General features: G+C 46.3%; 1 protein-coding gene across 1 annotated transcript in view; it reads right to left on the bottom strand.

The window, feature by feature from the left end:
* Nucleotides 1-12981, bottom strand: part of glrx3 (glutaredoxin 3) — a 35343-nt gene extending 22362 nt beyond the window's left edge. The window contains exon 1 of the mRNA XM_085994699.1: nucleotides 12841-12981. Coding sequence (XP_085850825.1) covers nucleotides 12841-12932 — 92 coding nt within the window. The 5' untranslated portion in view covers nucleotides 12933-12981. The remainder of the gene's footprint in view (nucleotides 1-12840) is intronic.
* Between the last annotated feature and the right edge of the window lie 889 nt (nucleotides 12982-13870).

Below are 13870 nucleotides of genomic sequence, written 5' to 3'. Positions count from 1 at the left end.
AGCCCGCTATCCTGGCAAAGCCACATGCGCGCTCCTCCTGCTTCTCTCTGCTCAGAGAGAAGACAATGAAGACCCTTCTCCTGGAGTACAGAGCCTCTGTGACCTCCCAGATGTAGTGATGGATGGTGAACTGGGAGATGTCGGGGAACATAGGATCTGATGAAAGGGAGGAACTGAAAGAAATCAGTATTTGTAGGGAAATGGTGTTAGGGAAACTGATGGGATTGAAGGCCGATAAATCCCCAGGGCCTGATAATCTACATCCTAGGGTACTTAAGGAAGTGGCCCTAGAAATAGTAGATGCATTGCTGATCATCTTCCAACATTCGTTGGAATCTGGAACAGTACCCATGGATTGGAGGGTAGCTAATATTACCCCACTATTCAAAAAAGGTGGTAGAGAGAAATGGGGGAATTACAGACCGGTAAGCCTGACATCGGTAGTGGGGAAAATGCTAGAGTCCATTACAAAAGATGTAATAGCAGAGCAGTGACAGGATCAGACAAAGTCAACATGGATTTACAAAAGGTAAATCGTGCTTGGCTAATCTACTGGAATTTTTTGAGGATGTAACTGGTAAAATAGATAAGGTAGAATCAGTGGATGTGGTGTATTTGGACTTTCAGAAGGCTTTCGATAAGGTCCCACATAAGAGATTAGCATGAAAAGTTAAGGCACATGGGATTGGGGGCAAGGTATTGACTTGGATAGAGAACTGGTTGGCGGACAGAAAGCAAAGAGTTGGAATAAACGGGTCTTTTTCCGAGTGGCAGGCAGTGACTCGGTCCTTGGACCCCAGCTATTCACAGTATATATTAATGATCTAGACAAAGGAACTAGATGTAATATCTCCAAATTTGCAGACGACACAAAGCTGGGTGGGTGTGTGTGCTGTGAGGAGGATGCCGGGAAACTCCAGGATGATTTGGACAGGTTGAGTGATTGGGCAGAAGCATGGCAGATGCAATATAACGTGGATAAATGTGAGGTTATCCACTTTGGTGGCAAAAACAGGAAGGCAGATTATTATCTGAATGGCAATAGATTGGGAGAAGGGGAAGTGCAACAAGACCTGGGTGTCCTTGTGCACCAGTCGCTGAAGGTAAGCATGCAGGTGCAGCAGGCGGTTAAGAAGGCAAATGGTATGTTGGCCTTCGTAGCGAGAGGGTTTGAGTACAGGAACAAGGATGTCTTGCTCCAGTTGTACAGGGCCTTGGTGAGACCACACCTTGAGTATTGTGTGCAGTTTTGGTCGCCTTATCTGAGGAAGGATGTTCTTACCATGGAAGGAGTTCAGCGAAGATTCACCAGGCTAATACCTGGGATGGCAGGAATGACGTATGAGGAGAGATTGGGTCGACTGGGCTTGTACTCGCTGGAGTTTAGAAGAATGAGAGGGGATCTCATTGAAACTTATAAAATTCTGACAGGACTGGACAGACTAGATGCAGGGAGGATGTTCCCGATGGCAGGGGAGTCCAGAACCAGGGGTCACAGTCTAAGGATAAGGGGTAGGCCATTTAGGACAGATATGAGGAGGAATTTCTTCACCCAGAGAGTGGTGAACCTGTGGAATTCTCTACCACAGAAGGCAGTAGAGGCCAATTCATTAAATATATTCAAGAAGGAGTTGGATATATTTCTTAAGGCTAAAGGGATCAAGGGGTATGGGGAGAAAGCAGGGACCGTGTACTGAATTTGGATGATCAGCCATGATCGCATTGAATGGCGGAGCAGGCTCGAGGGGCCGAATGGCCTACTCCTGCTCCTATCTTCCATGTTTCTATGTTTCTATGTTAGCTAGGTCTCCTGTTCCAGAGGGGGAAAACACATAACACCTCCTGCCAGGGAGAAAATGGAAGCTATAGTTAAGGTCTGAAGTTGTTAAAGTCAATATTAAAGCCAGGAGACTGTAAAATGCCTACTAGAAAAAGTGTTGAGCTTCATTAGAACACTGTAGGAGAGCAAAGACAGAATGCTCAGAGCGGTAGTGGGATGGACCGTTGAAGTGACAAACAACAGAGAGCGCAGGGGTCGCACTTAGGGATGGCACAGTGGTGTTCAGCATACCGGTCACCTAATGTACATTCGGTCTCCCTAATGTACAGGAAACCAGACAGTGAGTGGCAAATACAGTATACTAGGCTGGAGGAAGTACACGTAAATTGCTCTCACCTGCAAGCATTGTTTGGGAACCTGGACAGTGGTGTGGGAGAAGGTGAATGAGAAGGTGTTGCATCTCCCGCGCTTGCGTGGGAAGGTGCCAAGAGGAATGAGAGCAGGTGGTAAGCGTGATGAAAGAGTGAACCAAGGTGTCACAGAGGGAATGGTCCTTTGGAAAGCTGAAAGGTGAGGGGACAATGTGCTTAGTGAGGGATTATGTTGGAGGTGACAGAAATGGTGGAAGATGATCTGTCGATTGTGGAGGTAGGTGAGGTCAAGGGGGACCCTATCATGTTTCGGAGTAAGGGGTAAGGGCAGGAGCAAGGGAAATGGGACAAAGTCGGTCAAAGGTCCTGACTACCATGGTGGATGGGAATCCTCAGCTGAGGAAAGAGGACTGACAATCGTGCTTGACAAACCTCATAATTCTTTGAGCAGGTAACAGACATGGTTGCTGGGGAAATGCGGTGGATGTAATGTACATGGACTTTAGGAAAGCCCTTGACTAGGTACCACATCACTAGTGACGATTAAAGGGTATCAAATTGAGGTAGGATAGCAAACGGGATTAAAAATTAAATAGAATCTGAATTAAAAGTGGTTGAAAGTGGGCAATAGTGTTGCACAAGGTTCAGTTCTGACGCCACTTCTGTTCACTGTGTATATCCTTTATGGGAACGGTAGCGTAGTGGTAATGTCACTGGGCTAGTAATCCAGAGGACTGGACTAATGATCCAGAGACGTAAGTTCAAATCCCACCACGGCAGCTGGGGAATTTAAATTCAGTTAATTAAATAAATCTGCAATAATTACTAGTATCAGTAATGGTAACCATGATTGTCGTAAAAACCCATCTGATTCACTAATTTCCTTTAGGGAAGGAAATCTGCCGTCCTTACCTGGTCTGGCCTATATGTGACTCCAGACCCACAGCAATGTGGTTGACTCTTAACTGCCCTCTGAAATGGCCTAGCAAGCCACTCAGTTGTAACAAACCGCTACAAAAAACAATAAAAAGAATGAAACCGGACAGATCACCCGGCATCAACCTCGGCACCGGCTACAGACACAGCAACGGCAACCCAGCCCAGTCGACCCTGCAAAGTCCTCCTCACCAACATCTGGGGAGTTGTGCCAAAATTGGGAGAGCTGTCCCACAGACTAGTCAAGCAACAGCCTGACATAGTCATACTCACAGAATCATATCTTTCACCCAAACTCCTCCATCAACATCCCTGGGTATGTCCTGTCCCACCGGCAGGACAGACCCACCAGTTGTATACAGTTGGGAAGGAGTGGCCTTTGGAGTCTTCAACATTGACTTTGGACCCCATGACAAGCATGGGCAAGGAAACCTCCTGCTGATTACCACTCTCCCTCAGTGGAGACGAAGTCCCATCTTCACACTGAGGACACCCTCCATCGTGCTGTGTGGCACTGCCACCGTGCTAAATGAGATAGATTCAGAACAGATCTAGCAGCTCAAAACTGGGCATCCATGAGGCGCTGTGGGCCATCAGCAGCAGCAGAATTGTATTCCACCACAATCTGTAACCTCATGGCCCAGCATATCCCTCACTCTACCATTACCATCAAGCCAGGGGACCAACCCTGGTTCAATAAGGAGTGTAGAAGAGCATACCAGGCGTACCTAAAATTGAGGTGCCAACTTGGGGAAGCTGCAACACAAGACTACATGCATGCTAAGTGATCCGACAATCAATGGATCAGATCAAAGCTCTGCAGTCCTGCCACATCCAGTCGTGAATGGTGGTGGACCGTTAAACAACTAACGGGAGGAGGAGGCTCCATGAATATCCCCATCTTCAATGATGGTGGAGCCCAGCACGTGAGTGCAAAAGACAAGGCAGAAGCGTTTGCAACCATCTTTAGCCAGATGATCCATATCGGCCTACACCCGAGGTCCCCACCATCACAGAAGCCAGTCTTCAACCAATTCGGTTCACTCCACGTGATGTCAAGAAACGGCTGAGCGCACTGGATATAGCAAAGGCTATGGGCCCCCGACACCATCCCGACTATCGTGCTGAAGACTTGTGCTACATAACTAGCCGTGCCTCTAGCCAAGCTTTTCCAGTACAGCTACAACACTGGCATCTATCCGACAATCTGGAAAACTGCCCAGGTATGTCCTGTTCACAAAGAGCAGGACAAATCCAACCCGGCCAATTACCGCCACGTCAGTCTACTCTCAATCATCAGCAAAGTGATGGAAGGTGTCATCAACAGTGCTATCAAGCGGCACTTACTCACCAATAACCTGCTCACGGATGCCCAGTTTGGGTTCCGCCAAGACCACTCAGCTCCTGACCTCATTACAGCCTTGGTCCAAACATGGACAAAGGAGCTGAACTCCAGAGGTGAGGGGAGAGTGACTGCCCTTGACATCAAGGCAGCATTTGACCGAATCTGGCATCAAGGAGCCCTAGTAAAACTGTAGTCAATGGGAATCGGGGGGAAAACGCTCCACTGGCTGGAGTCATACCTAGCACAAAGGAAGATGGTTGATGTGGTTGAAGGTCAATCATCGCTGCAGGAGTTCCTCAGGGCAGTGTCCTAGGCCCAACCATCTTCAGCTGCTTCATCAATGACCATCCCTCCAACATAAGGTCAGAAATGGGGATGTTCGTTGATGACTGCAGTGTTCAGCACCATTCACAACTCCTCAGATAATGAAGCAGTTTATGCCCACATGCAACAAGACCTGGACGACGTTCAGGCTTGGGCTGCTAAGTGGCAGGGAACATTCACGCCACAGAAGTGCCAGGCAATGACTATCTCCAACAAGCGAGAGTCTAACCACCTCCCCATGACATTCAACGGTATTACCATCGCTGAATCATAGAAACATAGAAGATAGGAGCAGGAGTAGGCCATTCGGCCCCTCAAACCTGCTCCGCCATTCAATGCGATCATGGCTGATCATCCAAATTCAGTACCCATACCCCTTGACCCCTTTACCCTTAAGAAATATATCCAACTCCTTCTTGAATATATTTAATGAATTGGCCTCTACTGCCTTCTGTGGTAGAGAATTCCACAGGTTCACCACTCTCTGGGTGAAGAAATTCCTCCTAATTTCTGTCCTAAATGGCTTACCCCTTATCCTTAGACTGTGACCCCTGGTTCTGGACTCCCCGACCATCGGGAACATCCTTCCTGCATCTAGTCTGTCCAGTCGTGTCAGAATTTTATAAGTTTCAATGAGATCCCCTCTCATTCTTCTAAACTCCAGCGAGTATAAGCACAATCGACCCAATCTCTCCTCATACGTCATTCCTGCCATTCCAGGTATCAGCCTGGTGAATCTTCGCTGAACTCCTTCCATGGCAAGAACATCCTTCCTCAGATAAGGCGACCAAAACTGCACACAATACTCAAGATGTAGTCTCACCAAGGCCCTGTACAACTGGAGCAAGACATCCTTGTTCCTGTACTCAAACCCTCTCGCTACGAAGGCCAACATACCATTTGCCTTCTTAACTGCCTGCTGCACCTGCATGCTTACCTTCAGCGACTGGTGCACAAGGACACCCAGGTCTCATTGCACTTCCTCTTCTCCCAATCTACTGCCCACCATCAACATCCTGGGGGGGTCACCATTGACCAGAAACTTAACTGGACCAGCCACATAAATACTGTGGCAACAAGAGCAGGTCAGAGGCTAGGTATTCTGCGGCAAGTGTCTCACCTCCTGACTCCCCAAAGCCTTCCCACCATCTACAAGGCACAAGTAAGGAGTGTGATGGAATACTCTCCACTTGCCTGGATGAGTGCAGCTCCAACAACACTCAAGAAGCTCGACATCATCCAGGACAAAGCAGCCCGCTTGATTGGCACCCCATCCACTACCTTAAACATTCACTCCCTCCACCACTGGTGTACCGTGTCTGCAGTGTGTACCATCTACAAGACGCACTGCAGCAACTCGCCAAGGCTTCTTCGGCTGCACCTCCCAAACCTGCGACTCTTCCACCTAGAAGGACAAGGGCAGTAGGCGCATGGGAACACCCCCACCTCCAAGTCACACTCCATCCTGACTGAGAAGGATATCGCCGATCCTTCATCGTCGCTGGGTTAAAATCCTGGAACTCCCTCCCTAACAGCACTGTGGGAGTTCCTTCACCACACGGATTGCAGCGGTTCAAGAAGGCGGCTCACCACCACCTTCTCAGGGGCAATTAGGGATGGGCAATAAACGCTGGCCTTGCCAGCGACGCCCATATCCCATAAACTAATTTTAAAAAAGTCAGCGATTTGGTTACAGGGAGTAGTGTTGAAACTTGCATGATGCCAAAATAGGAGGTATAGTATAGTTGGAGTTCAGCCTCACCAATGTGGAGGTCCTTCCGCCATACAGCAGCATCCTAAATGGAGTACATGAACACAGAGATCTAGGGGTATATGTGAACAAATCATTGGAAGGTGGCAGGGCAGGTTGAGAAAGCAGTTAAAAAAGCTTATGGGATCCTGGGCTTCATGAATAGAGGTATAGAGTACAAAAGCGTGGAAATGATGATGAACCTGTATAAAACACTGGTTCAGCCTCAACTGGAGTATTGTATACAATTCTGGGCACCGCACTTTAGGAAGGATGTGAAGGCCTTAGAGAGGGTGCAGAAAAGATTTACAAGAATGATTCCAGAGATGAGGGACTTCAGTTACGTGGAGACTGGAGAAGCGGGGGTTGTTCTCCTTAGAGCAGAGACAATTGAGAGGAGATTTGATGGAGGTGTTCAAAATCATGAGGGGTCTGGACAGAGTAGATAGAGAGAAACTGTTCCCATTGGCAGAAGGGTCAAGAACCAGAGGACACAGATTTAAGGTGATTGGCAGAAGAACCAAAGGCGACATGAAGAAAAACTTTTTTACTCAGCGAGTGGTTAGGATCTGGAATGCAATGTCTGAAAGGGTGGTGGAGGCAGACTCAATCACGCTTTCAAAAGGGAGTTGAATAAGTACCTGAAGGAAAAAGATTTGCAGGGTTACGGGGAAAGGGCAGGGAGTGGGACTAGCTGAAGTGCTCTTGCAGAGAGCCGGCGTGGACTCGACAGACCGAATGGCCGCCTTCCATGCTGTAACCATTCGATGATTCTATGAGAAATACTGTGTCTTTGAAAGCACTTGCCAAGAGAAGCTGGAAGTTGACGCTTTTTAAGCAATTAATTCAGTTTGTGTATAAGTTTGATTACATAATTCATAGCTTCTTGCCGAAGTCCTTTTGTTTCAATGCATTATTTTACTTGTACATAAATATCAACAGTAGTTGTAGCTTGCACACTGGTCTAACCATGTTGCATTTTCCAGCATCTAGGGTGACAGGATAACATAATGATCACCTACAATGACCAAAGTATCATAATTTGGGGTGAATAGTTAGACTTGGGTTACTTAGGTTAAAGGCACATGTTTTTGTTCATATGACACTTAGTTTGCTTGTGTATAAGATTAATCCATTACATAAATAAAGGATGTCGGGACAAGGCCCAGAATGTAACTTCCAACAAGTTACATAGAAGATAGGAGCAGGAGTAGGCCATTCGGCCCCTCGAACCTGCTCCGCCCTTCAATGAGATCATGGTTGATCATCCAAATTCAGTACCCTGTCCCTGCCTTCTCCCCATATCCCTTGATCCCTTTAGCCTTAAGAAATATATACAACTCCCTTTAGCCTTAAGAAATATATACAACTCCTTCTTGAATATATTTAAGGAATTGGCCTCAACTGCCTTCTTTGGTAGAGAATTCCACAGGTTCACCACTCTCTGGGTGAAGAAATTCCTCCTCATCTCAGTCCTAAATGGCTTACCCCTTATCCTTAGACTGTGACCCTTGGTTCTGGACTCCCCCGCCATCGGGAACATCCTTCCTGCATCTAGTCTGTCTGGTCCTGTTAGAATTTTATAAGTTTCAATGAGATCCCCTCTCATTCTTCTAAACTCCAGCGAGTAGAAGCCCAATCGACCCAATCTCTCCTCGTACGTCATTCCTGCCATCCCAGGTATCAGCCTGGTGAATCTTCGCTGCACTCCTTCCATGGCAAGAACGTCCTTCCTCAGATAAGGCGACCAAAACTGCACACAATACTCAAGGTGTGGAAATCTGAAATAACAACAGAAAATGCTGGAAATGCTCAGCAGGCCAGGCAGCATCCGTGGGATCTGTTTCTCTCTCCACGGATGCTGCCTGGCCTGCTGTGTATTTCCAGCATTTTCTGTTGTTATTTGTGGTCTCACCAAGGCCCTGTACAGCTGTAGCAAGACATCCTTGTTCCTGTACTCAAACCCTCTCGCTACGAAGGCCAACATACCATTTGCCTTCTTAACCACCTGCTGCACCTCCATGCTTACCTTCAGCGACTGGTGCACAAGGACACCCAGGTCTCATTGCACTTCCCCTTCTCCCAGCACACACACCCACCCAGCTTTGTGTCGTCTGCAAATTTGGAGATATTACATCTAGTTCCTTTGTCTAGATCATTAATATATACTGTGAATAGCTGGGGTCCAAGGACCGAGTCACTGCCTGCCACTCGGAAAAAGACCGATTCTTTGCTTCCTGTCTGCCAACCAGTTCTCTATCCAAGTCAGTACCTTACCCCTAATCCCATGTGCTTTAACATTGCACGCTAATCTCTTATGCGGGACCTGTAGTGTCCGTGTGTAGATAAAGACACTGAAGACAGGAGTTGGTTCATAGGTATTTACTAAGCAAGTCTTGGGGGGGGGGGGGGGGGGGGGGGTTTCTAAATACACAGGCTTATATAGCCCAAGTGGCAATTACCGGCATTACGCACACCTGGGGCTCTTAAAGGCACATACACCATAATTGCTCTTAAAGGCACATACACCACAGGACCTTATCGAAAGCCTTCTGAAAGTCCAAATACACCACATCCACTGGTTCTCCCTTATCTATTCTACCAGTTACATCCTCAAAAAATTCCAGTAGATTAGTCAAGCATGATTTACCTTTTATAAATCCATGTTGACTTTGTCCGATCCTGTCACTGCTTACCAAGTGCTCTGCTATTACATCTTTTATAATGGACTCTAGCATTTTCCCCACTACTGATGTCAGGCTTATTCCCCGTTTTCTCTCTACCACCTTTGTTGAATAGTGGGGTAACATTAGCTACCCTCCAATCATGGGAAATGTTCCAGAGTGTATAGAATTTTGGAAGATGACCAGCAATGCATCTACTATTTCTAGGGCCACTTCCTTAAGTACCCTAGGATGTAGATCATCAGGCTCTGGGGATTTAATCGGCCTTCAATCCCTCAATTTCCCTAACACCATTTCCCTACAAATACTGATTTCATTCAGTTCCTCCCTCTCATTAGACTCTATGTTCCCCGACATCTCTGGGAGGTTATTTGTGTCCTCCTTTGTGAAGTTGGATTTACAAAGCACCTTCAATGTAGAAAAATGCCCCAGAGGTATAATGAACAAAATAGGTGCTGAGCCAAAGTAGGGAATATTAGGAGGAATGACCAAAAGCTTAGTCAAAAAGGAGGGTTTGAAGGAGAAGAGGGAGTTTAGGGAGGGAATTGCAGAGTGTGGAGCCGAGACAGTTGAACGGAACAGCCAAAAATGGTGGGGGCAAAGGGAAGAGGGGATGCTCGAGGCCAGAGTCAGTGGGATGGAAAGTTTTGGGAGGGTTGTAGGGCTGGAGCAGGTTACAGAGTTAGGGAAGGATGAAAATTTTAAATTGGAGTGACTAGGAGCCACTTGGTGCAACATAGGATATAGGTAAGAGTTTTGGATGAGCTAGAATTTAGAGGGTAGAGAATGAGAGACTGACCACAAGAGCATTGGAAGAGTTGAATCTGGAGGTGACAAAGGTATGAATAAGGGTTTCAGCAGCAGATGGACAGGGGTAGAGGCAGGGGTGTACGATGTTAGAGTTGGAAGTAGGTGGTCTTTACAATGGAGAGGGTATGGGGTCAGCAGCTCAGCTCAGGGGGAAATAGGATGCTGAGGGTGCAAATAATCTGGTTCAGCCAGAGACAGTGACCAGGAGGGGACGGAATTGGTGGTATGGGTATGGAGTATGTGACAGGGCCTCAAGACAATAGCTCGAGTCTTCTCGATGTTTAACTGGAGGAAATTGCAGTTCATCCAACTTCCTATTTGGAGCGAGTGCTTTAACACTTCTCTTTCATTCCGGAACAAGAGCTAAGAAAAGACTTCCGATAGGTAACCCTTCACCTTCAGTCTTCAATCAATCTCGGTCACTTTATTTTATCAATATTGTCGTCAGTGCTCCTCAGAACTTTCAACTGGTCGCTCCTAAATTGTAAATATATCATCCAACAATTTCTTCCTCCTCCCTGCATCTTCACTGTGTTGACATCAAGAATCATCACAAGGACTAATCATTTCTAGTTGCACTACATCCCATGATTTTCACCCTACAACCATGTCAGTTTCTGTGCTTATCAGGTGTGCTTCTGCCTGCCTAAGAGGAAGAAAGTTTCCAGTTGGTTATTGTAAGGCCCACTCCACAAAAGTCTAGGCTGACACTCCAGTGCAGTACTGAGGTGCATTGTCGGAGGTGCCGTTTTTCGGAAGAGATGTTAAACAGCGGCCCGGTCTGCTCTCCAAGGTGGACCTAAAAGATCCCATGGCACTATTAAGAGGAGGAGCAGGGGAATTATCCCCACTATTTATCCAATATTTATCCCTCAATTAACATCACTAAAAACAGATTATCTGGTCATTATCACATTACTGTTGGTGGGACCTTGCTGTGCACAAATTGGCTGCTGCATTTCCTACATTACAACAGTGACTACACCTCAAAAAGTACTTCATCGGCTGTAAGGCGCGTTGGAACGTCTGGTGGTCGTGAAAGGTGCTATATAAATGCAAGTCTTTCTTTTTAGCTGCTCATACAGGCTGTATTAATGGCCCGTATTTTCCGATCGGAGGCTTCCTGCGTGCGGAGGCCTCCGATCTGGAAAAAAAATCTACGCCCTTACCCGAGGACTCCAGAGGTCTGGCCATTTCCGATCCTGGGCCTCTGCCCTATGAAATGCACAGGGCTCAGGTATCCCAGGGGCGCATGCGGTTCGCAAGCGTCCCTGTGATAACGTGGGCCATGAGGAACCAATGGGAGAAGGGAATCTCCCTTCATACTTTTGACAGGTCTCTCAGCTTAGACCTGTCAAAAGTATGAATGGAGATCACTCCAAAAAGACATCAAAACATTAAAAAAAAATTTAATCACATTTTTAAAATTAGGTAAAATTACATTAATAAAATATACATATTTTAAACAAATTTAATTTTTTGAAAAATAAAAGTTTTTTACAGGGCTAAAAATAAACTTATCTTTTTTAAAAAGTATTTTTAAATTATAAATGAGTGAAAAACATTTTTTTTTACTTTTTTAAACTTTTATGCTGGTAAAAACAGGCCTTACGCCTGCTTTTACCAGGCGTAAGATTTTTAAGGGATTTCAGCGGGCGGAGGTTCTGCAGAAAACGGAATTCTCCACCCGCAGAGGCCCTTCTCCAGGGCAGGTGTCCGATCTGGCAAAAGGATTCTTGACAGATCGGAAATGCCGGTTTTCAGCACATGCGCTTCACATGTCTGAAACCGGCACTTGCGAGGTCCCTACGGGTCTGTACACAGCTCGTACACACCGGTAGGCATCGGAAAATACAGGCCATGATCTTTAATTTCAAACAATGCTAGGGGAGCTGAGCACATGCTGACTGTACAAGCAGCTGTTACAGTAAACAGCTAAAAACTTTACTCTTAGATTAGTTGCAAACGGCAGAATACGGACTCTACTGACTCTTTAAAGCATACTACTGGTTGAAATTAAAGTGCAAGGCCAAAAGTCAACTGAGACTGCAAGAAAAATATCCCGCAAGTGCCCACGATTTTAGCAAATTCCCCACAACTGCTCTTATGTTTACAATAATTTTTGTCATCCTATTTGAACTCGTTCTTTTCCAGGACTTAATACTGTGACACTCTTTGCCTCTATTAATCTTTCCTCCCCTATACTTTGCAGGATTATAAATGTAAGCTTAGCATCACCGAATTACAGTTCATGTTTTCCCACATCCCTTCCTACTTGGGAACAGGGCGAGCAGATGACATTGGGACTACTGTTACTCGTGTGGAGGATAAATACAGATTACTGAACGGCCTGTTTCCTGGGTATAATTTCTGTGTAAGACTCTTTTTCAACCTTTAGTCACTTCAAATAATTCCCATACACAAATCATGTGACTAAACCGGTTCAACATGCTTGGAGGTACGGGAGGAAGAGCAGGAGACGCGTTTTTTTTTTTGGTTGAAAATTAGAGCCAGTTTCTCTACAACCCACTCTGTACAAAAATGAAACGATCTTGAATTATTCCGACGCGGCTCTTTCGGGTGCTGCTCTTGTCAATTCTCACACAGGCGGAGCTGCTTGGGGTGTTTACAGTTCCCATTAAACTGATCCTCGCTGCTTCTGCCTGCTAAACCCGCCGCCGCCTCCTCGGGCTGAGCAGCCGCCTCAGCCCCGCACGGCGGCCTTCCCTCTCGGCTCCGGGCCCCCTTTACCACCTCGATCAGCCCGGCAAAATGGCGCGCACACGCCGGGGATTTCCCGGAAAGGGGACATTCGTCCACCGGCGACCCCCACAACCTACTTCTTTGCTCTTTCCAGCACCTCCTCGAATTCTTTGGCACTCTCGGCCACAACCAGCTTCGCCATGATTACCAGACCACACTCGTGGCGCATCAGCGGATCACAGGGACGCTCGATTGTTGATGCCTGACGTACAAGCGCGCGCAGTCCTCCCTCCCTCCCTTCCTGCTCCAAGGGATTTTTCAGCGGCAGTAAATTGATTTGGCCGTTTTTGCAAGAAATTCTCAAGTTTGGAGACAACTTTTGAGCAATTTCTTATTTGAGGCGGGCTTTACGTCTGCTGGTGCATACTTTCCTTACATGTGTGTTTCGGATATATTGTGCATTTTAGTTGATTTCCCGTGGCGTTGCTCGTGTTTAATCCGAGGAGATACTGTTCTGTCCCTTGTAATCTATAATATAATCAGGGTTATTGAATTGCAACAACTGAATTAAGTGAAATATTGTTATTACATGATATAGGGGCAGGGGGCATGAGTTGTGAAATAAACTGGCTGAGTGTTTCTAGCAATATTCTATTTTTGTTTTGGATTTTTAAAATCTATATAATGCATTTAACTGACAGAAAACTGTTACAGGAATTACGTCCGACATTTATGGGATGTAATAGGCAAGACTTATATGGTGCTCCCAGTACATCATGTTCTGAATGCAAGGAACACCAACTAATAAAACAAACGTACTTTGCAATATGGTGCGAGTTCCACCTTGTGCCGTACATGTGTGTGTACTGCCACTTCGCGAGATCCATATTATTGTCCCAATGTTTTTCACATTGTGATTAATTGAACTGGTTCCTTTTTGGCTTGAATACTGTCTTAAGTCGGCAGTAGAGTCTGCTGTGCACCTTCAATACTTGAGCCGTGTAATTGTCTGGTGCTGGCGGAGAAACAGATGGTTGGAAAATTGTCCATGTGACCACATCAAAAGCATAGGCCGTTGGTATTGCCTGGATAGAAGACCCTGAGCAAGGAGTAACTGTGAGAGAGGCAATAACAACAGAAAATGCTGGAAAAACTCAGCAGGCCAGG

The sequence above is a fragment of the Somniosus microcephalus genome, chromosome 8 (assembly GCF_052327205.1).
Source record: "Somniosus microcephalus isolate GS21.2 chromosome 8, FLI_Smic_1.0, whole genome shotgun sequence".
Lineage (NCBI taxonomy): Eukaryota > Metazoa > Chordata > Chondrichthyes > Squaliformes > Somniosidae > Somniosus > Somniosus microcephalus.
This window is presented reverse-complemented; position numbering and strand designations above follow the sequence as displayed.